Here is a 22,887-nt window from a genome sequence, read left to right as displayed (position 1 = left end):
ATCAGACATTCGCTTCCTACAAACTACATAGCGAAGCATGAAGAAATGTGTATTACGAATCACTCGCAACGATAGGAAAAGAATCGCATGAATCATAAATATGAAGATATTACGCATATTACCAAGAAAAATAAAAGCATGTAAGTAGCAGTGAGCTGGACAAATTACAAGAACAAATTACGATCGATGGAAAAAGCTAATTGTTGACTGGATACCCAAATGCTTAGAAGGGAACTAGGAAACGTCCTCATACGAGGGCTATCCAGAAAGTAACAGACGTTTTGAAATAAAAAAGTAACACAATGATAAAACTAAATTGTATTATATACATTTGAAAGGTACATTCTTAAGCTATTTTTCCTCATAATCGCAATGCAAATATTAAGGCACTTATACTGTGGCACAAGTTTTTCAATACCGTCGCGGTAGAAATCTGCCTTCTGCGATGTCAACCACTGGCTTACACCGGCATGCAGTTCGGCGTCAGTATCAAAGCGTTGTATAGTGAGCCATGTCTTCATCGCTGGGAAGAGGTGGTAGTCGCTCGGTGCCAAATCCGGGTTGTATGGTGGGTGATAGAACACCTCCCATCCAAAACCATTCAAGAGCTCTCAGGTAAGCTTGATCGTGTGTGGACGTGCATTTTCGTCAAAAAACAACACCTTCGCGCTAAGTTTTCGATCGATTTCAGTTGGTTTGTGCTTCATTGCGAACGAAAACCTAATCACAGAACGCACCTGACAAGAGGCACGATTTTCTGCTGCAGCGCACATTGTAGCACGTCACAGAAACCACAGTAAGAGTGTTACAGTTCTTACGCTACCACAGCTGGATGCGTACTGAGTGTGGCAACGTTCTGACACCAAGATGGCGACTCTAGCCCCGCTCACTGCCGCGAAAGGCCGAAATGTCTGGTCAGTCAAGGTACAAAATAGTCTTGACGAAATCAACAATTTCTGCCGAGCACCGTGGAAAAGAATTGTCCCAAAATAGGTGGTGTGGAAAAGAGTTGGAGAGTCCAGCGTCCAGCAGTGATTTTGATTTGATTTGATTTTTAGTGTAACATTTCTTTCAGTAGCGAGGCTAAATGAGACGTGAACCTACAGATTAACGTGGAATCCAAACCACATGAGCTCTCGCCGGGAATCCACGTCAAAGATGCGTACACTAACCGCTTAGCCATGAGAGAGCTCTCATCCAGCAGTGAATTGACAACGGTTGACTAAGCCATTCTACATGAAGAATACTAGAAACTCGCTTAAACTGTTAATTTGCTGCTCGTATGATTTATCTTCGCTAATATTAAAACTGATTTACGGATGTTGCTAACTATAAGATTGTGAGAAAAGTGACAGACTTTAAGTTTGGATATAATAGCTACCGCTTATTACGATATAAAATCATTATTACATTACCTGTATATTCTTTGGTTGCATCTAAAGGATCTATCCACATTGTCACGCTATCCAGAGGAACATATACATCTTCAAGTAGTTTATTTTCAACAGATTCATCCATGTCCAACGTCAAAGATTTATCACATTCAAAGCCGTCATTTTCATGTTCTTCAGATATCACCTATAAATATAAAGCAAGAAATTACTATAGAATCGCTCTTCTTCAATACAACCTTTAAATGCTGTTTTGATTTTTTTTTTTTTTTTTTATTTGATACAATTATTAGCTTTATATGAGCAAACAACAACATTGTTTTCCCTCTGTAACCGAAACCTGTCCCAATTTTAGTCAGTCCTCAACTTTTGCCACTTAAGGGTGTTACAAAAATTTTGTCACAATATTTTGGGAATTGATTCTTTACATCAAAATAAGAAAAAAGTTCATAGGGACCTGTGGTCGGAGTTATAGGTTGGCGAGAACGTAAAGACATGAACTTTAGACGTCCATAGTTCCACTACTATAGGACCGATTGTAGTCGGATCAAGACATCACTGAGGGACTCCTATGTAAACTATCCAAATATCTATCTTTCAGAACCTCCGGTACTTGCACAATCATTTTTAGACAGGCGGTTTGGCAATACTTGATCACTCTCTATCTACCTCTCTACAAATTTGTGTGCAAGTACTGGAACATTATTAAATATGGATATTTGGATAGTTCACATACCAGTTTCTCAGTGATGTCTTGACTCGACTACGATAGATCCCATAGTAGTGGAGCTATGAACTTATAAAATTCACTTGTTTCACGTTTCGAGCACCCTAGAACTCTGAAACTATCCACTTTTAAGCACAAATTTATATAAACTTTTTTTCTTATTTTGACGTGAGAAATCTGTTCCCAAAACATTCTGATACATTTTTTTAACACCCTGTATAAAAGCTCCACTCACTAACAAAATAAAATCTCCATCCTCTGGAGATCTCCCGTTGAAAGTATAGACTATTACCAATAAAGGCCGGATGTTCAGCCACTAAAAGCATACAGAATAGAAAGAGAATTGATACTTATAATTCATGTAACAGGCACTAAAAATCTAACTCGATATAATGAAGAAAAATATGCAATGAAATACGAAATTGTAATAAGTAGAGCGCAAATAATACAGGACATGCCTGAATGTTGTCTGTAAAAGACAGTATTTTACAGAAAAGAAGCATTATCTTCTTTACAAGTGTACCTAATATACTATTTACAGTACTTTATCCTAGCAGCAAGAAGGTTTTCAACATTTTCCACACAACAGTCCAATGAAAGAAAATGGGTCTCTTTTAGTAAGTAGATGCTACGAGGACTATTTTTATTTTCAACCTCTGCTAAGCTACTACGTGGAATACGAAACGAGGATAACACGAAATCGTTCATTGGATATCGCTTATCCCTCACACCGAAAGATACACTCTACCATTCAAGTTCTGTATAGTAGCGAGCGTGAAAACATATCGAGTGCAATCGAAACGCCAGGCAAGTGTGAACTACGTGGTGTACATAGATTTCTCCAGGCGGAAGTACATAATGCTGCCAGAATTCATGTCGAATGAGTACGGATTACAGCGGGGACTTTATAAGTAATGGCTATGTGAACGAGCGTTGCAAAGTTTAAAGAACATCTTACTGTCGATGTCGAACACGACGAGAGTGAGCGAGGATGGAAATCTTTGGTGACAGACGGCCTTAATGCATGTGTGATTAACATGGCTAAAACTCAATAACCGCCTGGAGTAATCGAATTACATCACGTACTTCACACTTGGCTGGCGCTTCGATTGCACTCGATATGTTTTCCGTTACTCCACAATGATTGAGTGGCACAGTCTATCTATCAGTAGGGCGATGAGCAATGTCCAATGAACAACTCCATTCCCGTTTTGTCCTCTCATGTGGTTTTCCTGTGGTGGCTTAGCGGAGATTGGAGGGGAAAAAAAAGGGCCCTCGTATTAGTAGTAATTCGACAGTCTGTACAAGGTATAATCAACCTCGATTCTACACAACGCCCAGACATTTTTCAAGTGATCAATTACATTTTCGATCGTATAAACACATTCTTTCAAAACTGAAAATAATCTTTCTATTTCCACGTATGTAATCGGATTATATTAAAAGCATGAAATAACATGTGAATAAAATTCATTTGGTACATTAATTGAAATTAAGTATTAACCCTGTATCACCCCAAAAAAAATGCATTATATTTAAATTATTTCAACATTCTCTGGAGTTTCCTTCAATAACTCTCTTTCCATGCTTGTAAACTGAAATGCAATTTGAGTTTTACGTCCCACGGCTAGGCTAAAGGAGACAGTGATTATGAAAAATGAATGAAATGGTGGAATGAATGAATTTGGAGGAAACGGAAGAACCCCGAGAAAAACCATGCATACGGTGTTTGTCCACCACAAAGTTCACTTGATGCGAGCAGGGATTGAACCAAGGACCCCATGCACCAGAGGTGAAAACTCTACCACTGAGCCACCCCTTGCGTACTTGTTTTTGAATGTTGCTCCACATACAGGATATTCTTGAACCACCAAAATTAAGGAAATCACGGAAAACCTATAAATTTTTATATGGTTTGTAGCACTGTTATAATATGGCCTAGAGCATTTAGAAGAAGAATTAAGGAAAATTTCAGAAGAGATGCGGCTAAGTCAAGAGAATCTCAGAGTAAGGAATACAGAAGTCAAAAGGATGACAGAATAAATTGAAAACAGGGGACAGAAAACAATTTGATGGAAAGACAATATTTCCTAATATTGAAACGGACTGCGTGGTGTAGGTCATAGAAGATATGAAAAAGAGGGAATAAGAGGTTGGAAGAAAGAGAAACCGGTAAAAGTGTTGAGGGTATTATGAGACTATAGTTATTATACAATAGGAGAAAAACGGGTTAAAATTAAAGAAGGATTAAGTATAGGTCCAATATTTCAGAACTAGTGACGATCAGATAAGGGCAGAGAGTGATAAAAGAAGTTCTGCAGAGATATGGATGACTGACTATATAGGAAAATTGAAAAGAACAAGAAAACAATTGGAAAAATTCATAAGGAGGATTGAAGACTAAGAGAAAGGAATAAGACTGGAAACGGAAATCGCAAAGGATAGTTATAAACTTCTTGGACATGACTACAGAGAGAAAAGATGGACGATTTACTAGATCATATAGGAAATAATGCGCAGCATCAAAGGAATGACGTCGATAACAACATTAAGGTTAGTTTAAAGGGACGAGTTTTGCCGATAGATATCACTACAGTCTTCGTATCTCTCTCTTTCTCTTTCTCTCTCTCTTTTTCCCCTTTCACGAAAATTCACGATTTCTCTTACAAATTTCTAACTAGAGATTTCAAATTTTTAGAGAAGTACCTTCATAACCTATCGAAGACAACAATCCGTGCAGATTTTTTATTTTGAATTTTCTTCATTGTTGAAATGGCTTGTTTGTTGAAAGGGATATCCAAACCTTTAACAATATAAATCTTTCAACAATGAAGAAAATTCAAAATGAGAAATCGGCACGGATCGTTGCCTTCGATAGGTTATCAAGTTCCTTCTCCAAAACGTTCAAGTCTCTAGGCTGAAATTTGTAAGAGAAATTATAAATTTTCGTGAAAGGTAAAAATTGCATGAAAGATATACAAAGACTGTAGTGACATCTATTGGCAAAACTTGTCCAAATTAGCATTCCAGACAAGATGAAAATGCTAAAAAGTTTATTAAAAGGTGGAACATGAAATGAAATTTTTGAGTTTTACGTCCCACGATTATGCCGGTTAGGCTAAAAGGGACGGTGATTATGAGAAATGAATGAAATGGTGGAATGAAGAAAGTAGGAGGAAACGGGATAACCCCGAGGAAACCCACGCACACGGTTTGTCCACCACAAAGTTCCCTTGGCGGGAGCAGAGTTTGAACCCGGGACCCCATGCACTAGAGGTGAACGCTCTACCACTGAGCCACCGCGGCCCTATAAGGACGGAGAGATCTAGACGTGGTTAAGAAGGTTAGAAGTGAAAGAAAGATTGACATATATAAAAAAAATATATATATATGAAGATGTAGTGTACTGTAATATCCCGTACATGGTTCTGTTTATTAACACGTGCTTATTTACAAATAGTACCACGTGCATTTACTGCAAGTCAGTACGAGAAGCAGACTTTGAACTTTGTACTTATTTAGAGGAACTGTATTATATCAAGATGTTTTGTAATAAAGCTTGTGGAAGAAAACGATTCCCGTGTGTAATAGCTCTATATTCTACTTGCTTCAGCGAAATTTTACAGTAAAGAGTAGAGTGTAAGAACTGTGATATGGAGTATATTGAGGAAACGAAATAATAATAATAATAATAATAATAATAATAATAATAATAATAATAATAATAATAATAATAATAATAATAATAATAATAATAATAAAGGCAGGGACCATGTCAGGCTGGAAAAAGAACAATGTTATTTACAAACACATTAAGGAAACGGGTCATAAGATAGATTGGGAAAGTGTCTAAAGATTGGAAAGGAAAAATAGGACAATAATAAGGAAATGGAAGAAAAGACGATGGGCAAAGTAAGAAACAAATAACATATTATCGAACTGAACAAATGAACTGTTCATACACGAGCTGTGGGACAAAATATTCGAGCAAATCGAAGAAAGAGAGCCGGTCTAGATTTATTTCTGCATACTTCAATGATGTTTTATTTATAATTAGTTTTCGTTATATATTTGTTACGTGTACTATTATTTCTATTACAACGAAACTATGTTGTGGAATACACAATATAATGATATTACTTTAAGATATGTACTAATGAGGGTACAATGATATTAATTACAGAGTTTTAGGGTAGCTAAGTTACACTCCCGATTACCAGGGGAGTTATGTAATAAAAGCTCAGTAATGTAATTTGTCACGCTTGAATAATTGTTTAATTTATAAACTACGCATCAGGATCACGCAGGTCACTTAAATAAAGGAGAGAAAATCGAATTTTGTATTTTATTACAAAAGTGTGATAACAATGAAAAGATGAAATGAATTTTGATGAAAAATCCGGAGTTCTAAAATAAAAGGAGATAATTATAATTTTTAAAGGCCGGTCAACACATTGACCTGAAGGGTCTCGGTTTTTGACCGGTTGTCTCGTTAGCTGAAGGCTAACCAATGAGACTAATAAATTAAAACATGCCAATGCAAGACTATGTGTGTAAATAGAATATCAGCTTCCTTTTCCCTCAAACAAACCTTTTTGAGAACAAATCAAAATATGGTTTTGCTTACTCACGTTTTATCTTCTTGATGCTGTCCAAAGGCACTGCGCTGGCTGCTGACACTTTTGGCTGGATATTTTACGACGCACTTAAGCACTTGTGTTTGAGTGTAAAAGTCCTTGCTTCGAACCCGCGGGAAGACTGTTCCTCTTCTTTCCTAGGCGTCGCCTCACACACTCGCAGGATCTCCCTGCTCGGCACGGGACGTCGTGGTCCTGGATTCGAACTGGCTGACGGTTGTCCTCGTCGTCTCCCTCTATGGAACTGGACTCTTGAACTCGAAGTCCTCCCTGGAAGTCGTCTTATGCGGTGACGTCTTTCGAGACTTGGACGTACGCCGGCTCAGCTTCTTGGACTACAGGTGCTGGCTGTTACATCACCAAAGTAAAGGCGTCGGGTCCTCTTGAGCGACGCTCGGCACGGAGTGGCGGCGTATACACTCTAATGAATAAATATGAACTGGACGAGTAAACTTTCTAAAATTCTGCTTTTATACGGATAAGCATCCTTGTTTACTCATATCGATTTTAATTTTAAGTTGGTGAAAGTGTGTTACTGTGACATCCGTGTGCTTGTTTCTGGAAATAGGTTCGTTGTTTCCCTTGACTAACAGTCTATTCTAGAATGACAAAGCTTGTCAGGATGTTTCCTGTTCCAACCAAGAAATACTAATTTCTTAATAATAAAAATTGTTTTAAAATAAACTTATAATTTAGCCCATTCTGGTTGAATGTTCGCTATATTCCTCCGACCAAGACACGATGCGGGCAACATCGAAGTATGCGCCATTTGTCCTGTATAATTCGTCCATTCGGGTCTGAGGTAAGAAGACCTGGTTAATCACCTGTATGAACAAGCTTTACTGTAGAAAATTTATGAACGAAGTTATACCTTGGTGGGGAAAGTATGCACGGCATGCACGACGGAGTATGATATCAAAGGGCAACAGTGAGTAAGTAAAGCTTACAAAATTAGAATTTCTCATCACATGTAACATGAGGCATGAAAAAAAAAAAAAGGAAAAGACATGAGGGATGAGATGATATAAATCTGAATATACAATAAAATTTGAAGGAAAAAAATGTTGAAGTATTTAAGACTATTGTCCAAGTCCAAACTTTAAACATTCATTGCTTGCTTATATGCAATCAAAATTGAAAGAAAGAAAAAAAAAAAAAAAAAAGGATATTCCATCTCCAAAAAATTTTTTTTTAAAACTCAGTGTCTGTACAATCCGCGGCAAAAAACCTGCAACATGAGCATATAAGTTTATTGTGAAATGACGAAGTCTTTTGCTCCAAAATAAGTGTGCACGGGAGGAGGCCGAGGTTTATTCTGGCGTGATTCGTTCCACTTAGACGTTATGTTCATTCCCTGTGCTGTTAGGCGTAGTTTCACAATAAACTTACATCCTCATGTTGCAGGTTTTTTGCCGCGGATTGTACAAGTTGTCACTGAATGTTCACAATTAAGTAGTTTTGGATCGGCAACTTCAATGTTTTTGCCCCTCGTCGCCGGTGACAGGAAGCCTTGTTGTAGAAAATGCATAAAAAGAATAAAGAAAAAAAACACTGCATGTTAAAACACATGTCCACAGTGGGTTGGTGAACATTGGCGAAAGTCCTGAATTCCTCTGGGGGAAACACACTTGAGAAAACTCACAGATTAACACTATATGACGTTCGATGCATTTTGTGATCAAAAAAAACATATTCGAGCTCTCGAGGTTCTTATCCTGATTGCATGCTAATGGATCTAATAGTGCTACTGACTTGAGTAAACTCCATTACACCTTAGAGAAAGTAATCTACTACTAACAAGCTAGGTATGGAGTGGGGGGAAAGAACGCACGTAAAACGATATACAAAATTCCCAAAACCAAAACTGAAAAACAAGTTTGTCCGGATGTTTACTGTTCCAACCAAGAAATACTAATTTCTTAATAATAAAAATTGTTTTAAAATAAACTTATAGTTTAGCCCATTCTGGCTGCATGTTCGCTATACTATATACTTTTATACTGTTACATTTGTAGTTTGCTTTAATATCTACATTTTTGTTACATTTAGGGTTATATCTGCTATGAATCAAGGGAGGACAAGGGAAAAGGTGTGTAGTAGAAGTATCCAGACAGGCTGACGGTTGGACAGGTATTAACCTGAAAAAGATAAACAGATGCACTGGTAACAGAGTACAAGCAGATGGTCGCTTAGACAGGTATCAACCAGTGTTGCCAGATCTGAAGATTAAAAAGTAGCGAGGTTGTGCTCCAAAGGTAGTGGATTTGAACTATATATAGCCCAAACAAAAATGTCAGATGTTAGCCGTCAGAGGTTTGGGTTGGTAGTGGTCAGGTGACGACTAGTTTCGGATTGTAGGCGGTAGTGTGTTACGGCAAACTCCAAACTACGTCAGCTGCAGTGGAACTGCAGTGTGCAACGAACTCGAAAGACGGTGATAGTGTAAAATGGTTGGCTTTTCTGATTTTCAGGGAGATATGTTTATGTGTTTACAGTATGCTTGTTTATTCACTGTTATTCCTCATTTCTTTAGTTCATTGGCTAACCATAAATTTCCAAAGATTTATTGTAATTTCACTTACGTATTATGTTAATATGGGCAATACAATAACATAATTAAGCTCATGTTTACATAGCTCCACACAACTATTAGGACCAGGTGTAACTGAGGCAATAACATAGTCAGTGATATTTCAAGAGCGCAAATTTAACAAAAGTCCAGTGTTACCAATCTGGAGATTAAAAAGTACTAAAACAAAAATTGAACTAATATCGAAATGTTAGTTTTAGTAAAACTATTGTTCACTGTGAATAGTATACTTAACAATTATTGTATTTTATAAAACTAATAATTCGTGATTTCATATATAAAAATGAAAATAAAGTAGTGCATTCTTAAAAGAGTTACAGCCTGCACATAATTAAAAGCAGCGTCCAATTAGAAATTTTGGTAGCGATGATACTTAAAAGATCTCCGAATTCGCTACTTATAGTCGAATATGGCAACACTGGTGTCAGCTCCCCTTCCCTCCTTGTTGCTTTCCAAACAAATACGGAAGCGTTAGGCCTTTCACTTTTGGTTATATATATGTTCCTAAAATGTGCTTTTCATTGAGTGTCTGACGAAGACAATATTAAGACGCATTATTTTAGTTTTAATGAATAAGTGTATTATTATGGTCAGAAAGTCAGTTATTTATCTAACAACAGTTCCAGAGACGTAAAGGAAATCACTATTAATCCCTGATTTTTGACGAAAGTGCAAAAAATAGGGCATATTTAGCATTTAATAAATAATATAGGCAACATAGTGTGAAATAGGCAAAACAAAGTTTATAATTAATTATTGAGCGTATGGAACACATATGATCAAATTACTCACAATCTGTTAATGTTCCTTTCAATTTTTCCTCCAACACACTTGACCATTCATCCTCAGCGGCAAACAGAGGCTTAAGTCCTTTTTCACAACACAATCTTCACATTATCTTCTTGTGTCTCAACAATGGTAAGTAAAGATATTACGTAAATCTTATTGATACTTATGGTTATTTACTTTTACCAATAGTAAAAGTAGCTTTGTTTTTTCTCCTTTTCAAATAACAATATATGAGAAAAGTATTATTATTGGGAAAGTTAAGCGACGATAAGTATCGATAAAATTTACGTAATATCCTAATAACTCTTCTCGGGCTATCAGCCAAGTGAAGGTATTGACATCTGACGTTTCGAATGCAGACATTGTATTCATCTCCAGGGATTGTAAAGAAGGGACCGGAGACGAGAGCATGTATATAAATAGAGACTATTTAGGAACAGATCCATGAATGGGGGCTTGTGATTGGTTGAAGGAAATGCTAGCTTCTGATTGGCTAAGGGATGCTGGCTCCTGATTGGCTGATTCTGTCGCTACGAGAAATGGCTATGTTGAATGCTTGTTTTTGTTCCTGAAAAGGACCGACCAGATAGGGCTGAGTTGAAACCCATTGTCTCTATAGAGACTGTTCCTTTCACCTGAAATAGCTATGGCTTCCTTTATTGTGCTTTCTTCAAAATTGCTGCACTTGGCTACTATGGTGGTATTTGTAAAATCCATTCTGTGTCCAAGCTCTAGGCAATGATTTGTTAGTCCTGACTTTTCGGGTTGCTGAAGTCTTATGTAGCTGTTGTGTTCTTCATTCAGGAACCAGCACCCTTCAGCCAATCAGAATTCAGCATTTCCCTCACCCAATCACAAGCTTTCATTCATGGACCTGCCCCTAAGTAGTCTCTATATATACATGCTCACGTTTCCGGTCTCTTCATTACAAGCCCTGAAGATGAGTACAATGTCTGCATTCGAAACGTCGAATGTCAATGCCTTTACCTGGCTGATAGCCCGAGAAGACTTACTAAAATCATATCGCCAGGAAAAATTCAACTCTTTCTTACGTATTATTATTATTATTATCATTATTATTATTATTATTATTATTAAGTATTCTGCCCTTTGCAGGTCCTGGGACTAGTGAGGATTTTTTTTTTTTCAATATTAGATTTGGGCCCGGAAATGTTTCTTCCACTTTTGTCGATCTTCAGCTTCCTCTCCTAACTCCCAATGTTTTCCCCTATCTTTCAAATCATCGATCAGTTGTATTCTTCTTCTGCCTATTCCTCGCTTCCCTTCCATCTTTCCTTGTATGGCGGTGTGAAGAACACAATTTCGTCGCAAGATGTGTCCAATCCAATTGACCTTTCTATGAAGGATGGTGGCTAGAAGCGTCCTCTTCTCTCCTATCCGTTTTAAAACATCTTTGTCTGTTGATCCCTCTGTCCATTTTATCTTCTCCATCTTCCTCCAACATCACATTTCGTAGCTCTCTGAAATATTTCTTCTCTAACTTCCGTAAAGTAAAAGTCTCTGAACCATACAGTCCAATGCTCCATAAATAGCACTTGACCAACTTCTTAAGTCCAATATTGAGCTTGCTAGTTAAGAGTGACGTTTTCTTGTTGAATGCTTCTTTAGCTATGGCAATTCTTGACCTGATCTCTTTGGTGTAGTATGCATCTTTCGTCAAAATACTTCCCACATACTTGAAATTATCGACCTCTTTTCAAGTTCTCTTTGTTCTACTCTGATCCGTAAGGGCATGTTTCCACGAGATATTCTCATGACTTTCGACTTTTCGGTGTTAATTTCCATTCCATAGTTTTCCAGTATCAACTATTTTATCAATCATCTCCTATAGTCCTCTTTCGGTTCTAACTATTATAACCGAATCATCTGCATACTTGATCTTGTTAATGATCTGCCCTCCAATCTTGAAATCTTCAATACCACTATTGAGACACAAAGAGCCAATGTAAAGATCGTGTTGCGAAAAAGGATTTAGATCTCCGTTGTTCCTGAAGATGTATGAATGAGTGCTCCATTCAAAATGTTGAAGGAAAAATTGAAACATATTACTGCGTGTAATTTGATGAAAATTAAGTTTGCTTAAATTGAAGGAAAGATTTCCCAAATGAACTTCAGCAAGTTCACTTTTGTCACATCTCTAACATTAAACAGTATGCTCTTTGCTTAGCATCCGGTCTCTAGTTATCAATAAAACATGAAGATTTTAGAACATTTAGATGTGCAAGCTTGTAATTAATCTGTTAAAAAAATAACAACTAAATTACTTAGTTAAAAAAATTTAACTTAATCAATTAAAATTTTCATAAGTCAATTTTTAACTGATAATCGTGAAAACGTTTGTAATGATCGTTAATTTTTCCTTAAAAGTATGTGAAATAGATATTCTGCAAGGATATGATATTGACATGATATGACTAATCACTGTTATTTTAATACATAATAACTTTCCAACGTCCTTAAATTTATTTACTAAATTTCACATATTAACGACTGAAGACAATATCATTACACAGTGGTAAATTTTTTTTAATTTTAATCAATTATTTTTGAAATTAACACCTTTCCTAGCATTAATTTTTAATTTAAAGAAGTGTGATTGGAAAGTTTTAAGACAGGTGTCGCCACTGCTCAAGAGGAGTAGATATAATTGCCCGTTAGCGTGGAAATGGTGGCTTGGTGTGACCTTGATACGTGCTGCAAGAATCACTGCGATATCTTTGTTCAGTACAGCATAGCAACCTAATGAGTGAGGGCATCTGTGTGTATGTGTGTCGTGGCGCATTATTAATTGCGCAAAATGGATGAAAAACTGGAACAATGCGTTTGCATCAAATATTGTTTTACAACCGGGAAGTCTGCTTCCGAGACTTATGAACTCAAAAAGATTTTAGAGATAAATGTCTGAGCCAGTCAAACGTGTTTATCAGGTTTAACAGGTTCAAAGATGGCCGTGACTCAGTCGAAGATAACCCCTGGTCCGGCCGGTCTTCCACGGCAAAAACGAAAAAAAAATAAATAAAATATTTCAGTTTTATGTCCCACGATTATGCCGGTTAGGGTAAGGAGACGGTAGTTATGAGAAATAAATGAAGTGGTGGAATGAAGACAGTGGGAGGAAACGGGAGAACCCCGAGAAAACCCACGAGCACGGTGTTTGTCCACCACAAAATCCACACTGCGCAAGCTGGGATTGAACCAGGGACCCCAAACACAGGAGGTGAACGCTCTACCACTAAGCCACCGTGCCCCCCGACGTCAAAAACGAAGGAAAATATTGTGAACTTTCGTGATGTAGTGCGCTTGGGCCGTAGACTTACAATCAGAAGTATGGCTGACGATCTGAGATGAAGTTTCTATGCGGTTCAATCAATCTTAACTGACGATCTGAACAAGCATTGAGTGTCTGCGAAATTCATTCCGAAATTGCAGTCAGACAAGCAGAAACAACACCATCCTAAAGTGTCCCAAACCTGCTTTATCGGGCCAAATTCAACATTCTTGTGCTTCTGCAACCCACTATTCCCCTGATTTGGACCCCTGCCGACTTCTATTTGTTTTCTAAATTAAAGTTATCGCTGAAAGGGGAGAGATTTGACTCAACTGAAGTCATCCAGACAAATACGGAGAGGGTTCTTTACACCATCACGAAAGATAATTTTCAGGAATGGTTCCAAAGGTGGAAACACCGTTGGAATCGGTGTATTCATTCAGCAGGAGACTACTTTGAAGGAGATCCATCTCAATGGCCTGTAAGTACTACCATGTTTAAATTACAAGCCGAGTCTTAAAACTTTCCAATCACACCTCGTATTTTTATATCATTAATTATGAAATTTTACCAGTTAAAGTTTTCATTAATTTTTCCAACTAAGCATGAAATTGAAAACATTTTGTCTATTAACCCAATAAATATTAAGAGAAACTCTTATTTAACGTATCCGATTGGAGGATATTGAATAACAACAGATTTCTAGAGGTTACGTTTAACATCAATCATAGAGTAGCTAAATTAAGGAGGAGACCTACGATTTAAGTGAGATCCGAACTAGTACTCCAGTTTGTATCCAAAGCATTGTATTTCCACATCTTCAGAGTAAGAGACATGTCTCATTCAAGAATACATTTTCCTTATTACACCCAAGAATTAAATTGACTTTCTCACATCTTTCGTAACGTAGCCTATAGATTCTGTCAACGTAGAAAACAAAACAATAATAATATTTTTTAGCTCCAGCGAGGAGCAGACTTACAGGAGAATCCAGGTGAATGTGTATGTGGTAATTTATTTCTCAGTATCCACTGGCCGGAACTAAACCAAATTTGGTGGCTGAGTTCAGCTCGGATTGTATATGGTACTTTATTTCTTGGCAACTACTGGCCGAATCGGAACGAAATTTGGTGGGCAAATAGCCTATCGTCTAAGGAATAAAGACATCTAAATTTGCTGGCCGAGCTTGACCAGAGACAGACTCGCTTTGTATGTGGAGATTTATTTGCACTTTCCGTGGGAATTAATGCTTAATGGTTTTGGTTTGGTTTAATTTAACGTTCCACGGTTATGTCTGCTAGGCTAAACGAGACGTGGACCTACTGACTGTAGTGGAATCCGAACCACTTTGGTCGTTCAACTATACCCCCACCGGGAATCGAACCTGGGACCACGCGAATCGAGGTCAAGCGTGCTGGTCAATAAACCAAGCGGGGGATCTAATGTTTATATGGGTATCAGGAGCAAATGAGGCTGTGTTCTAGAGCTTTGCACAACGAGAGCTTCTAATTTGAGATCACCGACTGTGTTCCGCTGATTAGCACATTTCATTGGCGAATAGTGTAGTACATGAATACAAATTAACAGCTATTGCTCTCAATTTTTATAAGAGGGACCATACTTTTTATACATTATAAGTGGAGGAAATAACCAATTTTATACCATATCGATTCCCCTATTAGATGAAAATTCGATGATATACACAGAGTGAAAAAAAATGCACGACTGGACCTACAATTAAATCCAGGTCTCTGACTTACCGTATCGGTCTGTTAACTATTATACTACTAAGACAGAATGACACTTAATGTCTTTAAGTAGGAAAGTGGTTGTATTTTAGAGAGAATAGCAACACTTTATAAATGTAAAAGTGTATACTGAGATGTCAGCTACAACGAAACGAGACCCCTGGTTATCGTCAAGCGTTTTTTCGTCATAAATATTTGAAATCTGTGGTACTCAAGCGTTCATTTGTAATTGGAATGATCAGACCACATAGATTTCTTTATGCACACACTTCTCAATTCTGAAGTATAGAATATTAACTAATTTTCAATGTACTGTATGCAAATAGTCTAAATAATACGTAATTTTGTATATGCACTTGTCTATATTTAAAAAGAATTATTTCCTGAACTAAAGCCGGTTCTATACTTTCTGCCATGCATTAATAACATTCTATACAATAAATAAATTGTACGTGTAAAAAGAAAATAGATTCACGGTTTATTTGCCCAATGAATATAATAGTAGCTAGACTTGTTCGATTTTCTTTTATATTTATATATATATTATTAACTACCAGTAATTGTTCTTCTCTGTCAATGTCCGTACTGAGTATTATAAGATTCTATGCTTATAATGTGGAATTAGTCTATTGTTAAAACCATATACTTATGGATCCTGCTAAAGAATCCCAAAATCACGTTAGACATCAAAATTTGTACTTCTGCGTTAAAAAAAAAAAAAAAAAAAAATCTTTTTGGTAGTCCAAGCTATTCACTTTGCCTTCAATATTAACAATCTTTCTAGAAAAGAAAGGCATGTTGGATTAAAGGCATGTTCTGGGATCTCTGCTCGGTAGAAGTTGAGTGTCTAGGGAATGAATCAACGAGGCATGCACCCTCCTTCCGAAGAAAAGGTCAACGTTACACTATTTGTCTAAGTTTGAGCCATTTGAGTTCAATTTTTCATTGGTCACAAGCTTCTATGAATACATAAGAGATTTATTGTTTGCTAGTCGGATTTTTAAGAGTCAGTCTACCGAAGATAGTTTTTTTCAATTCTCCGATTTTTCCGTTAATAGATGGCTCTGAATGTCGACTTTTTTCACCCACATGTTTTGCAAGAAAAGGAAAAGAACCTTTCTTGTCATCCGTTTCTAACCTCTCCCCTTCCCTCACTTTACAACAGGGCATGTGTTTCAATAGAGAGTGAAACTGGTCATGGGTGATGTTCGTGTGTTCATAAACTTCTTGTATTCCTCATGTTGAATGAGTCTAATTCTTCGTCACAGGACGGTTCAGAATTTTTACTTTTTTCTTTCAACGATCTCCTTTGCAAGAAAATAAAAACAAGAAAACCAGAACTATTTATTGCCATTCGTTCACACTCTCAGCAAGAGGGAGTGGAAATGGTGTGCGGTCATTTCTTCGACCTTCGTTTTAAAGGTTTGGAGAGATACATTTAGCAGAAAGAAAAGCAACCAGTGGAAAAGTGCTTCTCGGGTCATTCGTCTTTTCATTTCTTTTCTATTTCTAATTTTATCTCTATCGCAAGTCACAACCGGACAAAGAAAACTTTCATCATTTTATTTTGTCTAATAAACATTTAAAAATCTGGTGCCGGTGCATGTGCACAGGGTTTCACTTCCGTAAATTCAGTCCTAATGTACTGAAAGTAAAATCTAAATAAAATAAAATAAAAATTGTTTTAATTTTTTTTTCCACAACCTTTTAGTTAAACACAGTAAATTGTTGAACAAATTTAAACTAACTACAGTTTTAAACTTGTCTTCCTGAAGGCCAACAGAACCAGTAAAAAAGAAATTGTTTTTGCAAAATGCTTTTTACAAACGGTAGTTAGTTTAAATTTGTTTACAAAATTATCGGTTTACAAAATTATCTGGTACCATTTTACACGTGTACATTTACGTTAACTCTTTGCAAAAGTATCATATGGTACTGTGATGATAATAATAATGATATAACACAGTACGATAAGGACAAAAATTCACATATTAAAATCCTTTGCTGCAAAGTCATATGGAAAAACAACTTGTTCTCTGCGGATGTAGGTATGTTCAGGCAAAACTTCAATAATGTCATCGTTGTCTATCCCCTGATCAATATCAGCAGTTTTAGTACAAAAACGGAAGGAAATTTAAAAAATTGTCCCAGAAAGTAAGTGGAAATGTAAAACTAATTCGTCCCATTAGGAAACTTCTGAAAGCAATGATATTTAGCACAACCAGATAAAAATCAATTTTCATTACGGAAACACAGAGACAATTTACAGAAAATTAAAAAAAAAAAAAGTATCAATTGCTATGAGAATTTTTAGACCAGCCTATAAATAAGATACAGCACTTATGATCATCTATATTGTTTCTTTTAGGTGCTTACTTTTCATTGGAAGAAAACGGCATAGTTCTTTCATTATTATACCATATAACACAAAAAATGCCAGTTTTACAGGTAACCCCGTATTTTCCAAGTAGCCTCAGTTTACGGTAAATATTGTTCAATGCTTCAGAAAGTATATTACTCCCGTTTATCAAGTGGTTAGCGCGCGTTTCTACGTAACGTTTGCATGGTCCAGGATTCGATTCCAACAAGGATACTTAAAAATTTCGGTCTTGACCTACACACATTGAGAACAATTACGAAGCTGCGTGAAATAAGACGAAGTGCAATCAGGTCTAGAAAGCCGGCATTAAGGCTGTACTAAAGCCATTATAAGGTGTAGAGCAAAATAGGTTACCATACTCTCGCCCACATAAATGCATGTAAATAATTGATATTTTGACACACTGAATGTTGCCGCCATAACATATGGTAATTACTTTCCTATTACAAAGGAAATTTGTTTAAAAAAAAAAAAAAAAAAAAAGCTTGGTTTTACCAAATACTACATTCCTTACGGATGAGTGTAATATCCTTTGCGTTTTACTACTGGAATAGGGGGAAAAAAAGTAAAGCCTTATCTCTTGCCTCATAAGCGTCTGGCCAGACGCTTTGTCTGCCAGTGCAAACTAGTATATACACGTGTATTTCAGAATTTTGTATGCTTCCGAAAAGTAGGCTCGAATTTTTCCTTCCATACATTCCTTGTCATTTTTCTTTCAACAGAAGTTCTTATCCACCCTTCCTCAACCCCAGCTACTATAGTGGACCTCTTGTTTGTTTCCCTTTGCCGAAAAAAAAGGGGAGGAAGGAAAATCCATGTGGTGCCATCTACCAGTTACGGCGAACACTACGTCCACTTAAAAAGAAGAGAAAAAGTATTGAAATATCGAATTTAATCAAAGCATAATAGTTCGTAAATGATGCTTTTTTACGTTTAATATATGTATTACGATACGTTTGAAACAAATCCTAAATAAAAAAAGACAGTAATTTAGGGAGCTATGCCGTTAAAATTTCAAATATCGTGTTTTTTAAACTTTTATTGAGTCAGAAAGTTTTCTTAACTTTAATTATATATGTAATAAAGATATATTAGGTTTTTGAGACAGGGACCAACAAGCTACATAGTACCATCCTATGTCTATAGCATATCGAAAGATTACGACAATCTTCCACTTTGTTAATTAACAGGAAGGAATGAGAGCATGCATGTTTTTGCGAACAGATATTTTGTGGGTAGGAAGACTCTTAAGGCCTAAGCCGATTGCATATATTTCATGTGTTGCGTAATCATGTCACTTTTGACGTAAAGAAAGAAAAGACGTCATTATATTTCCTACAACTATTTCCTTTCTCTGCTATTTATTTATTAGTTAGTTTAGCTAGCTATGTTTCTAAAATCACATTTCTCCATTTCATATTGTATTATTATTTTACTATTATTATTATTTTTAAGTTACACATATACCTAAGTATATTATTACCTATTGCATGGCTTGAAAACTCCCACGCGTCAGGTCGCTATGGCGACTAAAAACAGATCTCGCGCTTAGCTTTACTTTCTACGTTACTACTCCCAGTTTTTGCCTGATAGTAGTTTTGATGTTTAAGTTCTTGGATAGCAGGTTAGATTGGAGTTCAGTGTCTCTTTCAGTACAGTGGCTATATGAGACATGCACCTACAAGTTAACGTGAAATTCGAACTCCAAACCATATAAACTCCGACCGACGCTTTTCGATGGATTTAAAGCAAATTTTATTATAAAGCTTACAGTTTCCAATTTATATGGAACCTCAAGTATATTTAATTACCTTGAATTACAAGTATTGCGATATGCTTTTAGTATGTATGTGTTATGTATATTTTTTTACTATGTCTTTCTTTACGTTCCACAAAGAACAAAAAAAAATATTAAAAGGAAATCCCAGTGGAGTTCACATCCCCTGGACATAACCGGTTGTATGCATTTGCACATGATGTCGAGTGGGGAAAAGAAGTTTCAGGGTTATTCCAATTCCCAATAGTCTCTGACTGGACATCCCTTGAACCTGCGAAGGATGAACCATGGAAATTCATTGTAGGTAACAGAACCTTCCTTGGACGTCTGAGGATTTCTGCTGAGATCGTAAAATATCCGAAAGTTGATCCTACTCTTTGCAAACGCCGTACGCACTTTTGGCGTGGGAGAACCGGGTTCGATTCCCGGTGGGAGCTCATGTGGTACGGATTACACGTTAATCTGTAGGTCCACGTCCCATACAGCCTCGCTGCTGAAAGGGACGTTAAACTCGAAATCAACTCAATTCTTTGCAAACTTCTTTTGTTAAACTAGTGACTGGGAAACGCCTCTGCGTTCCTCCAACCACGTGGATTCGCAAAAGCAACTGCCACCACCACCATTTGGTTCCGCCAGGTGTCCTTGGCGCACGTATCCGTACCTACGCTCCGCGCGTGATCTTTAAAACAATGAAGTAAAATCTTTCAGTCTAACGTCCAACGCTTACGTTATTTAGACTGAGAGAGACGATGACTAAAGCAAGTGAATAATAATGGAAAAATTGATGGAATAACAAAGTGAGAGGAAACGGAAGTACACTGAGAAAACCCACGGGCACGATGTTGTCCACCACAAACTTATTTGGTCGCGGATCGAACCAGGGACCCCACGCACTACAGAGCCACCGTGGCCCCCAACGCGCGTGAACTCTAACCTGTGGGGTCAAAATAGATATCCCCTCGTGTGGCAACCTAGTAAGTGTAGGAAGAGATTTCGTAGGTGTTTTGTAATTTTTGAAGTTCCAGAGACACACGCTAAATGTGCATTTGATGTCCCATGAATATCCCGTTGCTTCTACTAGACATTCTTTAGACGTCCGAGGAATGTGGATTAGTATCTTTAAAACAAAGTGAAGCGAAACAAATAACCAAAATTAACTACAGCTAGTTACAAAAAGTAAGCGAACGTATACTTAAGGAAGCTTGGTATAAATGCACTTTGAGCAGAAAAAGTGGTTTTGTCAGAATGTGCATCGTTCACATAAAGTAAGGTAGGGATAAGTAGGGTAGGATCGGGTTAGCTTAGAGTTAGGAAAGTTTGGGATCATTTTGTTAAAAAAAAAAAAAAAAAAAAAGTGTAATTCCACGTATTGCTCTTTATTGTGAATTGGTTCCTATGAATGCTCTGCTCAAATTGTACTTACAGTTGGAGTCTCCTGGGATAAACTTTGGAATAGACGCTACAATTTATCTTCGTACGTATCCAATGTTGTTTGTAATTATTTTCTTTTCCTCTCTTCGATTCTGGAGTTTGTGTTATGGTACTTTTAAAAAATATTGTGATTATTTAGTTTCTCCTCCAAATCACCTCGTAGTGATTACAGCTTATTATTTGTAATTGTGATACGTATAAATACAATGCCGACGTATGGCATAAAAACTAGTGCACAAAACACTAACCAACTTGTGCTACATTGCCACTAAAAAGCACGAGTGCTATCTAACAGAGTCCGATCAGAAGCGCAGAAGGGGACCCGGGCGGTAGCGAAGGTAAGCGTCTGAAATGAGCAGGCGCGTCAGCAACGAGGGATATACGCATAAACAAGGATAGTGGAAGAGCACATTTACAAATACAATACTTTCATTATCATTCAAAATACAGGTCCATTTCCCGTTAAGGAGGGTCCAAAACTACACCCCCTAAGCTAAGCTAAGCTGACCTAACTTAACCTAACGTAACCCAACCTAATCTAATATAACGTTATAGTATGTAATCAAACGAAAATCAATAGCAAGAAGTAGGGTCAAAGACACTGGACCCCCTTAACGGAACATTGACCAAAATACATTTCAGTATGCTATGCGCAGACAGTAATTACGGGTAAACTTTAAAATACACGCTCCAGCTGCAGATCGATAAGTAAGACCGCTTAAAAGCGTATAAAAGGTAAAGCAGGGTAGGGGTAGGAACGAGTTAGCTTAAGTTTACGAAAGTTTTGAACCATTTTCATAAAATTAATAGTGTAACTTCTCGTTTCTGATTGAGTATGCCAACTCGAGCGGACATTGTAAAGTTAATCCATAAGCACTTATATTCGCACTCTTATTCCTTCACGAAAACAGTTTCACATCGTATTTTAACTATAAACTTTCTATTTGGTAGAACCATCTGCTCAAGTGAACCCAAAAATAAATAAAGCCACCGTATTCTTGATCAGTACCTATATTTAATTGGAATTACCTTTATATTTTGAAAGGTGTTTCTTAACCCATAATACATTATACAATGAGAGTTCCGATCTGCTTTCGTGACAGGTTCATCTACACCTTCTTTGGTTTTACTCTTTGTTTTCTGCTCTATATCTGCTTTCTTCCTTACTTCCCGGACAGTTTCTCCACCTCTTCGCGCCACTTCAATAGCTGCTACCAGAAGCTTACGTAAATTCACTGGTTTTGAGAGATCATCGTTTGATGCTCCCTTAATGTTTCCAATAAAACCGCCAGAACTTGTCATGTATAACATTACTAATATACACACTCCAACAACCACACATACTCCAAGTGGGTTAAGTCTTATCGTGCCTCCCAAATTCATTTTCTATCGTTTTTAAATGTACAAACACGAACAAACTGCACTAATTCAAGTCAACATGAGTTTGCAAAAAAGTTGACTCTGTTCAAGTAAACCTGCACCACAAATTGAAGGTTTATTTGGAATTCGGTACGAAGTCTTTGCTGATTTATTAAATTAATAATTTGTTTTTTCATGTTATTAACACACATTCAACTTTAATGTTTATCTATTTATAAAGATTAACTCACTCATTTACGCTGTCATTGATAAATCACTTACTGAATTTCAACCACAAAACCTTAGAGCAATACAGACCACTTCACTTGCCACCACGGCCACCCAGTGTTGCCAACAAGTTGATACAAAAAGTCGCCAAATAGGAGATGAAATGACTCCAATTTTGGGTGAAAAGTCGCTAAAATTTTCGTGGAGTTTTGCCTCTTTTATATGTAACTTTATGATCAATTTTGCTTCAACGAAATCGAAAATAAGTTTAGAAAAACGAACAAAATTCAAGGTCTAGGAAAAATCTTACTTCACTTCTACTCATGCTTCTACAGATAATCTGTTTGCTATCGTTAATGAAATATTTGTGCTTCTAAACGGAAGCTTTGTAAACTAAAGGACATTGAAAGCTGGAGTTGGTCCCCGTTAGAAGGTAAGAGATAACAGCAATCAAAGACGGAATATAGAGATAAATGTTATGTACTTCCCTCAGCTCGTCAACATCTGCACTGATTCAAATAAGCAAAAGGAAATAAACATA

The 22,887-nt window shown here is 36.8% G+C and overlaps 1 protein-coding gene across 1 annotated transcript in view; it reads right to left on the bottom strand.

Moving 5' to 3' along the window:
- Window positions 1-22,456, bottom strand: part of LOC145674845 (inositol monophosphatase 3) — a 54,884-nt gene extending 32,428 nt beyond the window's left edge. The window contains exons 1-2 of the mRNA XM_081745073.1: window positions 21,789-22,456; window positions 1,416-1,578 (exon numbers count right to left, since the gene is read on the bottom strand). Of these exons, the coding sequence (XP_081601199.1) occupies window positions 1,416-1,578; window positions 21,789-22,142 (517 nt within the window). The 5' untranslated portion in view covers window positions 22,143-22,456. The remainder of the gene's footprint in view (window positions 1-1,415; window positions 1,579-21,788) is intronic.
- Window positions 22,457-22,887: the final 431 nt, after the last annotated feature.

The sequence above is a fragment of the Thermobia domestica genome, chromosome 18, assembly GCF_964235325.1.
Source record: "Thermobia domestica chromosome 18, izTheDome1.hap1.1, whole genome shotgun sequence".
Taxonomy (NCBI): Eukaryota; Metazoa; Arthropoda; class Insecta; order Zygentoma; family Lepismatidae; genus Thermobia; species Thermobia domestica.
The sequence above is the reverse complement of the archived record's forward strand: the minus strand, read 5'-3'. Positions and strand labels throughout refer to the sequence as shown.